The following is a 14,321-nucleotide window of genomic DNA, read 5'->3' on the forward strand; positions in this document are numbered from 1 at the left end:
AAAAAGCAGGAAATAAGTAACTAAAGGCATTCGGAAATGGTCTTCTTCCAAGGAATACTCTTGGTAAATACTAGTAATTCATGGTCATGTCCTACATAAGCAAAGTAGGAAAGGATCTTACCAGGGCTGCTGTTACCATTTTGAGAGTCCCTATCAAGCGTCAGGTTGGGGGATCCCTGGATACTTCCATTGTTTATCTTTTTGATAATCAGAGAAACATTTTTTCCTCTGTTTTATATTCAGAAGGTGCATCCTGTCAGAATTCTGTTATTGCTGCACTTTCATAGGAAATTAAGCATTCTTTCAGAAGAGTATATGATCGTGCTGATTGTGTCCTGGGCAACAGCTACTGCTACTGTGATGAATTTTGCTTTGGTAGATAATCAGACATTTTCTGAAGATGTTAAATCTAAAGTATTAAAATTGCCTTTGGGTAACAAGACTTTTGTTGGTCTTTCTGCTATCCAGGTACTCAAAAACAGTTTGGACAAGGGAAATCAGGGGGGTCACTATTTTTTTTTCAGTCTTCCTCCTCATTATCTTAAAAAATGTTTCTTTTTTTCAGGAAACAAAGCCAGCCTCCTCTGTAGTTAGCTTGCAAGCAAAGTTTTAAGAAAAAGTGTCAGAAAAGGTCTAAAAAAGGAAGGAACCTTCCAGAAAAATGGATGGTCTACTACTTCAGAATGACTATTATAGCATTCCTTTCCTTACCCCTCCCTCCCTGCCACTCATTCAAATCTGTCCCAGACCTAGTTCTCCATTTTCTATCTTGGCATCAGATTTCCTCAGACAAATGGGTCCTAAAAGTGTCAGGTGACTTACAAATGGCAGTGGGAAATCCTCCCTTTTCGGTTCATCCTCCCTCAACCTCCAGATCAGACTACTGTTTCCTTCAGTTAACAGTAAATACTTTATATTGGGTCATTGAACCAGTTCCTCCAGATTGGTAGGGAAATGCTTTTTATTCAAGAGTTTTTCTGATGCCAAAGAAAGAACTTTCTTGGAGACCACTGTTATAGCTATCCTTTCTCATCCTGTTTGGGAAAGTGCAAAAGTTCAAAATTCTGACTTTGAAAGGCTATTTTACTTCTCATCCCTCAAGGGAGTTTTCTGGTAACACCAGATTTGAAAGATGCTTATCACATTTCCATTTCCACAGAGTTCAGAAGTTTTCTAAGATTTTTTGAGTCTGGGTTATATATCAGTTCTCTGCTTTATCCTTTGGGTTATCCACTGCTCCAAGTGTGTTTACAAAGTGTGTATCGCCAGTGATTGCACATTTCAAACTGTATGACATGCATATCTTTCCTTATTTAGATGAGTTATTTTTCTTGCAGAGTCTTTTCCAAGTGCCAGGAGTCCCTTACATGAATGATAGATCTCCTTATAGATCTTTGGTTCCAGATATACACTCTTATTCCCTCTCACAGGGTTGTATGCTAGGATGCAGTCTGGACTCATCCGTGTAAAAGGCATTCCTTGCTTAAGAAAAAGTGGTGTTATGTCTGGAACTCTCTGTGAATTTCTCCCTCAGTCCCAGACTTCAACAGGAGAGTATCTCAGGGAATTAGGATTCTTGGCTTCAGTGATTCTCAACATTTCTCCTGCAAGGTTGCACATGAAAAATTCAGTTGTTTGAGTGTTCGGATCCATCCTTCCCCACTGGATTTCCAGAGTCCAGAACCTGACTTTGTGAAGATAGATGTTTTTCTGAATCCTGGTGTCCTCTTCTCTCTTGCATCTACTACTGAATTTGAAACAGTTGCATCGGATTTTGCATGGGAAGCTGTATCAACAATGGTCGTAGTGTAGGGTCTTTTGAAACAAATGAGGCAAGCCAGTGCACATAAATGAGAGAGATGCTAACTGTGATTCATGCTGTAGAATCTCTTCACCACCTGGGAATCTCCTGGACCTTTGCACATGATTGCAGGCAACACCACAGTGAAGTGCAAAAATAGGAGGATACCAGAACTTATCCTCTGGACAGACTATCTGTGGTAGCTTGGGAGATCACTCTGAAGTATTGTTTAATTATACAAGCTTTCTACATTTTGTCAGAGCAAAACATATTTGGTAGATAAGCTGAATACAAACCAGGACAGACCCTCATGAATGGAAATTAAATGAGTGGGTGTTTGAGGAACTGATCCAGTTGTGTGGAACACCAAGTAGATCGGTATGGCTCCTTTCAAAACAGACAACTCAACAACTTTGATTCCCAGATTGCTTGGAAGCCGGCCTGGAAAACATGTAAATAAGTGCTTTTCCATTCCTGTGGCCAAGAATATTCTTTTATGCATTTCCACCCTTTCTCCTGATGTCCAGTGCTATTCTGAATACTCAAAGACTTTACAAGTGTCATTGTAGTGACTTAATTCTGGCCCAGACAGCTGTAGTTCTCCCTTCTTATGGAATTGGCCAAGGGAAGTTTTACCACAAACTTTCTCACCGACTGGATTTTCTCGCACTAGGAGTGGCATTTCATGCACCCCAGTCTGAAGCATTTACAGCTGATTGCCTGGATGGGTGTTAATGAAGCAAGAGACTCTGCTACTAAGAAGTCTTATATTGCTAATTAGAAAAGATTTACTAGTTGGTGCAGGTATGATAAGTAGGGTCCATTCAGGGATGAGTTACTATCTTGTATCTTACTACTTTAGCAAGGTCCAACTGTGCTGGAAAAGTTAAATCTGTTGTCTTTTGAACCAACTGACCAGGTTGGTTTATGGTTCATGACTGGAAAGACTTTGTGTTTATTGCTTTGTCATCTGTAAGACTGTGTTTGAGTTGCAAGCTGTCATGGTGGGTGAAGCCTATTTATTTTTCTATAGAGATGGGGTTATTTTTAGAACAAATACCTCCATTAATGCCAGTGCTGTTTTCAGAGTTTACTTTGAATCAAGCCATCAGTCTCCCTGTATTCGTTTTAAACAAAAAAAAAAAAAAAAAAAAAAAAAAAAAAAAAAGGAGAAAGGATTCTCCATACTCTGGACATGCCTTGGCTACTTTGGTATTATCTCGACAGAGGATTCTCCACACTTTGGACTTGATTAGGCAACTCTGGTGCTATCTTGACCGAACTCAATCTTTTAGGGACAGTTCTGTATTTCCTATAATGGGACACAGAAAGGTCAGTCTGTCAAAGCAGATTTTTTTCGGATGGTTACCCCTTGCTGTTTCTTTTTGTGATTCCCACTGTGGTAAAACTGTTCCAGGCAGGATCAAGCCATTTTGTGCTAGTCTTTTTTTTTTTTTCAGTGGTCTGTTGGAAAGGCGTGGACTCTTAGAGGCAGCTGTTAGTCCTCTGTACATTCTTTTTCAAAGCATTACATACTGGATTCCTTTTCCAGATGCAGAACAAGCTTTGCTAGGACCATTTTCCAGAAGTTCCTGGTTCTAATCCTTCCTTTTCTTAGGCTGTGGTAATCTACCCATATAACTAAGGGGTACTACAGTAGTGAGTTATGATTAGCATAGTTCATTTGTGTAAGTTGCACTTGCCATAACAGTAGCTCTTCAATTAAATCACCGCAGCAGTAGCAGTACCCTGCCTTCTGTACATAACTTTTTTATGATAGAAGAGACTGTTTTGAACTTTTCATGTTTTTTTTTTTCAGGACGGTAGCCTTTCTTTTTTAGTAAGAAAGTCCTCTGTCTTTTTGGTGTCCAAGCTGTTTGCACACAGGAGTTCAAGCTTGACAACAGCCTGGTTGCGTATGTCTGGAGGGGCAAAAGTTTTGGAAGACTGGCTGTCTGATCTATATAATCCATATGGCTAAGCCTACTGCATTGATTTAATCAAACATCTATGGCAAGAATCCTAGGGAAGCTTGTTTACAATTTTGTTCATGTGTAGCTGCACGGTCTGCTTTCTCGAAGGCAACATGGCTTCAGAAAAGGGTTCAGTACCCTAACTACCAGTTGCGCCTTAAGCATGGTGTACCAATTCCCTTAAACTATCCCTCCATTTTCTAGCTTACTCTTCAGAGTATCAGAATCGAGTATTTAACTTTACACTTTGGACGGTTCATAGAAATAAAATGAGCAGCTCTTTGTAGCTTTTGTGAAAGGTAGGCAGTATTTATATAGCTTGCCCAGCTGTATTGCTCTTTGTTACATTAAATATAGTAAAGCTCCATAAGCACTTGTCAGAACACATACTTAAAAGGGCTGCTGCTACTTTTATTGCATACTTAGAAATGTTTTTTACTCTGTGTATCCTGGAGGCATTAACTTGCATTAATTTTCTTAAAAATAGAAAATACTAGACGTTACTTACCCATTTCACAGACAGGAGGTTAGTGTGGATGCACTCCTTCCTTTGATGAACTGTAGTTGGGAATAAGACAGTATGTAATGATTCACCAATATGACTCTTGAAATTGGTAATAATTTGAGGGAAAATCCCCATAACAGTAATTTCATGAGAAGAATGATCTGGACAGTAATAGCTACTTTTAATGGTCTCTCTCCTCTGTGTCTCATCCTGTTTTTCCATATATTTGTATTGCTGTGTGCTATGTATTAGTACTGTACATTTCAATTGGATTTCTCATTCAGTGGCAAAAGGTTGCTTGGTTGCCATTGTCTGTTCATAGTAGACCCATGTTGCTGTATTCTGGCAAGAGGACTGGGCATCTGCTTGTGTAGGGGTTGTGGAGTACTGCTGAAGTTTATAGATTTGTTTGTTAAGCCTATGACTTGTCCTTCAGTAAGCTGTCACAACTCCATATTGGTGTTCTCTATTGCTGAAGAAAATAATCAGGTTGCATGCTTTCTGTGCCTCAGGAGCCTGTAATGATTTGCTGCCTAAATTAATTCTTAGCCTTGCTGTTATTAGCACTCTAAATGGCTTCATAGTTTTGCTATTTTGATTAGCATTTATGTAACTGTACATTATACAGTACTTTTGGAGGAACTAGATTCATTTGTTAAATGTTTGTGATGTTGAATCCACTTACCCATTATTGGTATAGTGCTGATTACATTTTACTCTTACAAGTGTTGCTGTTTTAAAATTTCAGAAAGATTTCAGAGTGCAGGAGCTCCCACTGGCTCGGATTAAGAAGATAATGAAATTGGATGAAGATGTGAAGGTAAGGAGTGAATGTGTTGCATTGTGATTTTGTAGGACAGCTAATTTTAACAATCATTGCAAAGGAAACCTACCATGCCTCTCTGAGAGTACTCTATCCTGGAGTATATTTTAAGTAGACTTAGCATGTCCTTGTCTTTTTGTATCCACACTGATAAGAGGTGTCTTGTTTTTATTAAATTTTGCTATTCTGTTTTAAAGGGCAAGTACTCTGTTTTACTTATTTCAGTATGTTTGTCCTATCCAGTGTAGTAGGAGATAGGATTGGCTGTAAAACTGGAAAATGAAGTAAAAATGTAAAGACGTGTCTGGTATCAACTGTAGAGTACCAAGAACACACTTAGAAATAGAAATTAATTGTGCAATTGATAGTGTTAGTAATGACATGCGGTAATTCTGCTGTGTGCTAAGAATCTTCCTTGAATAATCATCATTAAACTGGTGTGTCATAGCAGACCATTAAAAACTTCACCGGCAGAGTGATGTGCTGGATTTGAGTTATGTACTTATCATAATGCTAGATGTATTTTACATCAATCCTTCTAAGCTACAGGACTTTAGCTGCAGGCTCAGGTCAATTTGGCAAGATTTTCAACAGACCTTCAACTCTTCTCCTCCAGTATCCCATAATGTATGGAATATGTTGCTGCCAATGAGCGACAACTTTTCATGCTAATAAGTTATTTCTGTATGCTAAATAGGCTTCTGCCAGACGTCTAAGTCTTCATGGCTGGGTGGATATGGACACGCATCACTTAGATCTAGCAGTACATTACATACGTGTCTGTGTTGATCCTGTCCATCCTCTTCAGCTAGAGGACAGTGACTTTAACTTGTTCACTTGGGTAGCATCTTAAAAGGCTGCCAGGGATGACGAGCTCTGAAGGCTGACCTGGATCTGGCGATCACATTCATCTTGCTGTCTCTGTAGTAGAATGAGCTGTAGGATTGCCAGGTTAAGATTTACCTTGGGTTCTCATAACATAATTTTATACATTGAAGCAGTGCCCTTCATAAGTATATTTGATGTCCTTAGATAACAGATTACCAGGGGCATAACAGACCAACAGTTGAAGTCTTTCTGACATTTTGGTTCTGTACAAACTAAATCATAACTGCCTGTGAACATCTAATGCTTTTAAGAGACAATGCCCCCTGTTGGAATACTCTGAGAAAAGTACAAGTAGATTGATCCTATGTTTTTATACCACTTTCAGTAGCTACTTCAGGCATAAACTCAGAATTTGCTCCCATGTTTTATGGAATACCAACTGAATCCAATCAGTGGATAAGGCATGGATTTCAGAGATATGTGTAGCTGATGTCGTATCTACTAGAAATGTCTTCCATGTCGTATATTTCATCTCTTTATTCACAGGAAAAATGGCAGGAAATTGGGCATTTCTAAAATTAAATGCAAGGCCAAACAAGGAAGATAATTAAGAGTTGCTAAGAACTGCATGCTCCTGGATAAAGCTTAGATATTCCAGAGAGGAACTTCAATAGAACTGAGCTCAAACTTGTATTAAAAAGTATGAGAAGTTTCCCAGTACGAAAGCATTAAAGCGATAAGGAAATTCAGGGCAAACTAAAACCACTTGTGTCTGTGTGATCACCACTGGACAGAAGAAATGGTTTGTATGACTCTAAAAGGGCAAGAATCACCATGGCCGTCAGGAGAATTGGAAATACCAAGTGGTCAGATGGATTGAAAGTGCATTTGGAGGAGGATTGCTGGATGGTTGTCAGAGAACTGTACTGGACATACTCGGACACAGAGGCCGCTGCAAAAGATAAGGCCATAGTGGGGAGAACTAGGCTTGCCTCCTTCATAATGAGGAGGAGGAGAGATTAGAATGAATTTTCAATTCAATTTCTGTGAATCTTTGGGCTCAGAGGAAAGGCATACAGTGGTCTTGAAGGCCACCTCTGGACCAGAGCATTCCTGTGAAATCTAACCAGTGGAGGTATTGGGGAAAGGTTTTACTGCTTTTGCTACTGACAGGGATGGAGAAAGTTTGCCTGATTTCTTTTACCCATTAAAGGAAAAGATTCTGAGTTATTGTCATGTTTAGGGTCCATGTGTGACATCAGAGTGAATGCCGGAGATTGTCTACTGAAGAGCTGGCCTGCTTAGGAATATAGGATGTTGTGTAGTCCTAGCTCGCCTACATTCTTACCCGTGGGTTTGGAGCTGAATACCTGCTCCGACTCGGCATATTTTACCAGCTCAAAAGTCTCTGATTGGCTGGGCTAAGAGGGTATCCCATGGTACACTACTTCGTATCCCCATATCTCGTTTGCCGCTTGTAGAGCTCGGACGTGGTTTCGCTTGGCTGTGGCTAAGTACCTCTTTTTGACTTATTTCTCTTGAGAAATTGGTTGCTTTATACTCAAAAGCTATTTTCATAGCTGTATCTTGCTGCTGTCGCTGTGATTGTGTGTTTCTTGGTGTTTTTTGTGGTATCCCTAACTGTTCCCACGGGCTAGGCCGTTTTAGTTAGAGTACTAGTCCTCCCTTAGTTGAGTTGTTCGTGTGTTTGTTCTCTCTATTGTCTTAAGAACCGTTTTAGTTAGAGGTTTTTTCAGTGGTGTCATTTTGTGGCTAATTGTTTGTTTAGGGCTTCGCTCAGTCTGTGTAGTACTGTTTGCTAGTGAACGTAGGCTTTCCCGCCTGTTTTGGAAGTTTAACTGTTCTCCAGAGTAGCAGATAATGTCTAAGGATCAGAAGGAACATAAGCCTTCTGGCTTTAAAAAATGTTCGAAATGCGGATATAAAATGTCCATCACAGATGGACACTCTGTGTGTGTCTACTGCCTTGGAGCCATCCATTTACAGGAGTCGTGTAGTTTTTGCCACGCCTTCAGTCCTAGGGTGCTCCAAGAGAGGAAAAACAAATTGATTTTAAAGGGTCTGCTTAAACCGTCTGTTGAGGAAGCTATAGATTCGGCTTCCAGATCTCAGTCAAAATCTAAAGCCTCCAAGTCCAAGAAAAGTCCTCCGGCTCCATCTGCATCTTCGGAGCCTCCGGAGAAGATTACTATACTGGACTCTGTTTCCTCGGCTCCACTGTCCTTGGGGCCACGGGCGGTATCCGTGTTAAGTGAATTGGCATCCGCTCAGATCATTCTCGAACCCATTCGGTGCTGGTCACCTAGTGTGAGGCATGGTTCACCAGATAAGAGATCCCAATCTCTGTCCATCTCCTCCAAATCCTCCAGGCTTTCTGATTTGGATGTGGATAGGGTAGTGCAGAGGCTCCTGCAGTCGCCGGTGTTGGATAAATTGTTTTCGGCTCCGGAGCCAGTTCCTATGGCTGTTTCGATGATTCCTCCTCCGAGCACATCATTGTTGTCGGAGCCAGTATGTTCCGCTCAGAGTGATGTTCTTATGCCAGCTCCGATACCTCCCTTGGGTTTATCGGTGCCGACCTCGGCTCCGACCATGTCAGTCCCGTCCACAGGGTTCGAGAGACTGGTCTCCTCGGTCGGGCCCGAAGGGGATGCTTTGGGACCTCTTTCGGTTCCGAGTCTCCCTCTCGGTGCATCGGCTCGGGGGATCCCGGTCGTGGCCTTGGAGTTCGGTCCTCTGACTCGGGGGGGCTGCCTTTCAGGCCATGCGGAGCACGCTGGCCAGATCGTCAGCTACATCACTCGGGTCGGTCATTCCATCCCCTACTACTCCGGTGAGAGCTTCTGACACTTGCCTATCCTTGGACAGTAGAGCGCCAGGCCCTAAGGACACCCCCACGAGCAGCCCCCCACTTTCTGAAGGTCTTTCATAGCCACTGCTTGAGGAACCTCCCAGAAAGAAATTGTGCAAGAGGAAGCACATAGACTCCCAGAACGAGTCTCTCACTTCCGATACTGACCTCGAGGAATCGGAAGGATCCCCCAAGTCTTCCTCTGATGATGTTTCCTTCTTCAATATCCTGGAGATACTGAAACGGAGGAGACTGGCCTTCCAAAACCCCTTCCGAGGAGGAGTCAGTATTCCTTAAGGCTTTTGGCGCTCAACCCTCCGCCTCCTGGGTGTCTCCACCCTTCGATGAACTTCTTGATCTTATTTGTCGAAGGGTGTGGGGAAACCCTGATTCTGTGGAGCCCATACCTAGGCGGCCCAACAAATTTCTCTCCACCCCTCAGGAAAAGAGTTTCTGTCAAAGGGAGTCCCTGTTGATGCCATAGTGGTGGCAGCAGCCACCCAGAAGGAAGTTGCAGAGTCTTCCTCGTCGGTCCATCCTCCTAACAAGGAGTCTAGGACTATGGACCGGTACAGGAAGCATACCCTGTCTTCAGCCACCTTCACTTTGCAGTCACTGAATTACTTATCTCATTTCACTCGGCTCCAGAGAGATCTCCTTAATGAACTGGGAGATGCTCTTGCAGGTAACATACCTGAAGCAGCGGCTCAGACAGTTATCGCACAGGTTTCTACCCTCAACTCCATCGCAAACTCGTCCATGCGACTCCTTTCGTATGCGGCCGAGGGAGCGAGTAGGGCGGCCAGCTCAGGGGTAGCCCTTAGAAGACAGCCTTCAAGTCTTCCTTCACTGATGCCCCTTTTGATGGTTCCTCCTTGTTTGGGAACAAAGTGAAAGACACCCTCACCAGGTGCGAGCAAGAGGGAAAGACCCTGTCTGCCGTAGGGGTCCGTTTTTCCCTTCTGTCTAGGCCTTATCCCAAGGCCCAGTGAGGGGGAAAGATGTGGATCAAGAAATCACAAAGGTTTTTTTCCTGCCGCCCAAGGTGAACCCCCCTCCAGAGGCAGGGGAGGGGGAGTTATTCAGAGAAACGTCGCCCCAGAGGCAGAGGGGACCCCCTCAATTCCGAAGACCGCGACTCCTTCCGTGGCTCCCCATACTGTCATTCCTGAGGGTGTGCCCGAGCAAGAGGGAAAGACCCTGTCTGCCGTAGGGGTCCGTTTTTCCCTTTCATCTAGGCCTTATCTCAAGGCCCAGTGAGGGGGAAAGATGTGGATCAAGAAATCACAAAGGTTTTTTCCTGCCGCACAAGGTGAACCCGCCTCCAGAGGCAGGGGAGGAGGAGTTATTCAGAGAGATGTCGCCCCATAGGCAGAGGGGGCCCCCTCAATTCCAGAAACCGCGACTCCTTCCGTGGCTCCCTATACTCTCATTCCTGAGGGTGTGCCCGACTGTGTTTATCCAGAGCCAGTCGGAGGTCGAATTTCCTTGTATCAGAAAGCCTGGGAAAACATCACCCAGGACCGATGGGTATTGAGGATAATTTCCGGAGGTTACCTCATTCCATTCTCTTCAGTACCCCCTCCAATAAGAAAATTCCTGGACGTTCCACCCAGTCAAAGGGATCAAGCAGCCTCTGAGATCTCAGCTGCTAGAAAAAGGAGCCATCCAACCAGTCCCCTCAGACCAAATCGGATTAGGGACTTACTCAAGATTCTTTTTGGTGCCGAAAAGAGCAGGGGACCCGAGACCCATACTAGATCTCAGTCAACTCAACAATTACTTACACAAATCCAAATTCCGTATGGTCACTCTACAATCGATTATCCCATTGTTGGGAGAGGAAGTATGGATGTGCACCATCGACCTCCAGGATGCTTACTACCATGTCAAAATGGACAGGGCATCCAGGTGTCACCTACGCTTCCGGCTGGGAACCAGTCACTTCCAGTTTCGAGCCCTGCCCTTTGGTCTCACCACAGCCCCCAGGGTGTTCACCAAGTGTATGGCAGTGGTGACGGCTCACTTGAGATGTCAAGGATTCCAGGTGTTTCTGTACCCAGACGACTGGCTCCTCACCGCCCCCACCAGACATCAACTAATTCAGACCAGAGACGCTACCATCAGTCTATGTCCCCGATTAAGCATCACAATAAACTGGAAAAAATCTGCCTTATTGCCCTTACAGCATGTCACCTTTATAGGAGCAGAGTTGGACACCATTCAAATGCGACCATTCTTACCACAAGAAAGGATCACAGGGTTGCAACAACAAATTCTCACGCTGATGCCCAAGACATGCGAAGGCAGGACTGATTCTACAACTCCTAGGTACCATGGCGGTCACTATCATGTTGGTTCCCCTAGCGAGATTATACATGAGACTTCTTCAATGGCTCCTCTTTGTCCAATGGTCTCCAAAGACTTCCGCTATCCCATCCAGTCTTAATGACAGATGCAAGCAGGACCTCCGTTGGTAGCTGTGCACCAACAACTTGAACGGGGGAAAGCCCTTTGTTCCACCCGTCCCTGTTGCCACGGTGACCATGGACACCTCCCAGATGGGGTGGGGGGGCATTATCTCGGCAGGACGGTCCAAGGCATGTGGCAGGAGCATGAGATGTATTTGCACATAAACGTCCTGGAGATGAGAGCAGTGCTTCTTGCGTTGCAGGCACTTCAAGAAGTTCTTCCTCTAGGGGCTATTGAGATACACTCGGACAACATGTCAGTAGTGTGGTACCTCAACAAGCAAGGGGGAACCCGATCTTACCCACTATGCAGAGAGGCCATGCGCATGTGGCATTGGGCAATAGCTTCCCAATGGTTTCTGGTGGCAACGCACATTCCGGGGAAGACCAATGTAATAGCGGACAAGCTAAGTAGGGCAATTCTTATGCTATGAGTGGTCCCTGAATCGCCTGGTTGCAGAGCGAATCTTCAGCAGATGGGGTCAACCTTGCTGCGGCCTTTTTGCCAGCCCTCTCAATGCGAAATGCAGCAACTACTTCTCGCTGACCCCCCCCCCCCCACACACACACCAGGGGAATCACCCAGGGATGCTCTGGCTCACAATTGGCCCTCCGGTCTGCTTTATGCTTTCCCTCCGTTTCCCCTTCTCTCAAGGGTGATTCAGAAAGCACAATCTTTGGGAAGCAGAATGATTCTGATTGCCCCACACTAGCCTCGTCCGGTATGGTTCCCCTTCCTTCAACCTTACATTGTGGATACCCCTTGGATTCTGGAACCCCTTCCAGATTTACTGACGCACATGTTGGAACAGTTCCACCCCTCTCTGAGGACACTCTGGTTGACAGCCTGGCTACTCCACTTCCATCATTAGTCAGATGTCACAATTTTTCACCGGAAGTAGTCCATATATTATCGTCCTCTCATAAACCATCCACTAGAAAAATCTACTCTAGCAAATGGAAAAGGTTCTCTATCTGGGCTCATTCTAGGAGGCATTGATCCCTACATGGCTCCAATTGATTTGATTCTGGAATTTTTGTCTATGCTGTTCTGTCAAGGGTCCGCATCAGCCATCAAAGTTCAGCTGGCGGCTATATCAAACATCCACGTGGCCAATGGGCCTAGCCTTATGGCACACAGACTATGTAAAGCATTCCTTAAAGGTACTCTATTACTTCGTACCCCAGTATCCCAACCTGTCATGCCCTGGGACCTCAGTTTTGTTCTTCAAGCCCTCACTCTTCCACCATTCGAGCCTGCAGCTACCTGTGAGTTAAAATTTTTAACATGGAAAACAGCATTTTTAACAGCAGTCACTTCAGCGAGGCGGGTCTCTGAAATTCAAGCCCTCTCCATCAAATCCCCATATTTGATCTTCCATAAAGATAGTCTCTCTTAAACCAAACCCATCATTCCTTCCCAAAGTGGCTTCTGTGTCTAATATAAATCAGTCTATTGAGCTACCAGTTTTCTTCCCCAATTTTTCTAACAAGGCAGAATTCAGATTTCACCAATTGGATGTACATAGACAGTTACACTTCTATCTACACAGGACAAAAGATATCCGGAAATCTGACCAACTCTGTCTCCTTTTCGGAAAACCGGTCTGGTTCTCTGGTATCCAAGGTCACGCTGTCTAGATGGATAGTCAGCTGTATTTCCTTCATTTTTCAGACAGCAGGTAAAAGTTTGCCTTTTCCAGCTAAAGCCCACTCCACAAGAGCGGTCTCCACATCCACAGCCTATCAAGCTAGATTGTCAATGGATGTTATATGTGCTGCGGCCACTTGGGCTTCTCCTCGCACCTTTGGTTCTCATTACAAACTGAATGTGGTTTCCAGGGACAGATCTTCATTTGGCTCCACAGTTCTCAGGAGTATTTTCCTATGAGCCACCCAGGATGTAGGTGCTAGGGACGCTGTCCCACGGGTAAGAATGTAGGCGAGATAGGACTACATAACATCAAGAAGTTATGTACTCACCATAACGTTCGATGTATGTAGTCCATCTCGCCTCACATTCTTACTTAGCCTCCCGCCTTCCCCCTGCCTGGAGGATTTGGAAGTTAGATTGTATCCTGCAGAGTCTCTTTGAATAATTTTTGTTTGTATGGATGCGTGTGTATGTATGCAGTAACTATGTTGTTAGCAGCAAACTAGATCTGGGGATATGAAGCAGTGTACCATGGGATACCCTCTTAGCCCAGCCAATCAGAGACTTTTGCGCTAGTAAAATAGGCAGAGTCTGAGCCGATATTCGGCTCCGAATCCACGGGTAAGAATGTGAGACGAGATGGACAACATACATTGAACGTTCCGGTGAGTACATAACTTCTTGTTATCAGAAAGTGGAAGACACAGCGCATTCCCACTTACTCATGGCTTCCTGCAGAAGAGATATGGCTGAGTACGTCCTTTTTGATTTATGTATGAGACAGTCTCCATGTTGTCTCTGTGTATGGCAGGGGCACCTAATTGGAGTAAGTATTAAAAGCAAGTTGAGTCATAAGACTCTCATCCCAGACTGTCAGGAGACAGATTGTGTTGTTGGAGCCACCATAGAAGATTGGACTGAAATATCTTTGACATTTTAATTGGGTGCAACTGTTGGCCTTGTGACTGGTTCCACAGAGTTCTCAGAAGTCCACTGCTGAATTCACATTTGAAGTGTGGCACGTAGAACTAAAAAACTGTAGAAGAACTCGAGTTACCAAAAGATTTACAGGTTCAGTCCTAAAAGACACCATGAGGAAGACTGTCTACTGATGTGTAGATGCTTCTTTGGGATGATTTGGCAAAGCATCTTGTATACACCAAACTGCAACAGCTTCATCTTCAACTTTGCAGTGTTTACAGTGATGCCCAAAAACTGAAATAAGCTCAGTAAAGACTCCCTACCCATGGTCCCTTTTTTCATGATGGGGCATTTGGAAGACTGTCATCCAGGTGGGGATAAGCTTTGTCTTTTGAAGTCTTTGGTGTGCTATGTCTGCAGTCATACATTTGTTGAACTCAGAGGCCAAATTTAAACCAAATGGAAGGGCTCTG

General features: G+C 44.1%; 1 protein-coding gene across 1 annotated transcript in view; it reads left to right on the forward strand.

The window, feature by feature from the left end:
* Positions 1–14,321, forward strand: part of NFYC (nuclear transcription factor Y subunit gamma) — a 542,726-nt gene that overhangs the window by 57,422 nt on the left and 470,983 nt on the right. The window contains exon 2 of the mRNA XM_044083683.1: positions 5,028–5,099. Within this exon, the coding sequence (XP_043939618.1) occupies positions 5,028–5,099 (72 nt within the window). The remainder of the gene's footprint in view (positions 1–5,027; positions 5,100–14,321) is intronic.

Source organism: Protopterus annectens, chromosome 9.part0 (genome assembly GCF_019279795.1).
Source record: "Protopterus annectens isolate FY-2018-M chromosome 9.part0, PAN1.0, whole genome shotgun sequence".
In the NCBI taxonomy this organism is placed as follows: Eukaryota; Metazoa; Chordata; order Ceratodontiformes; family Protopteridae; genus Protopterus; species Protopterus annectens.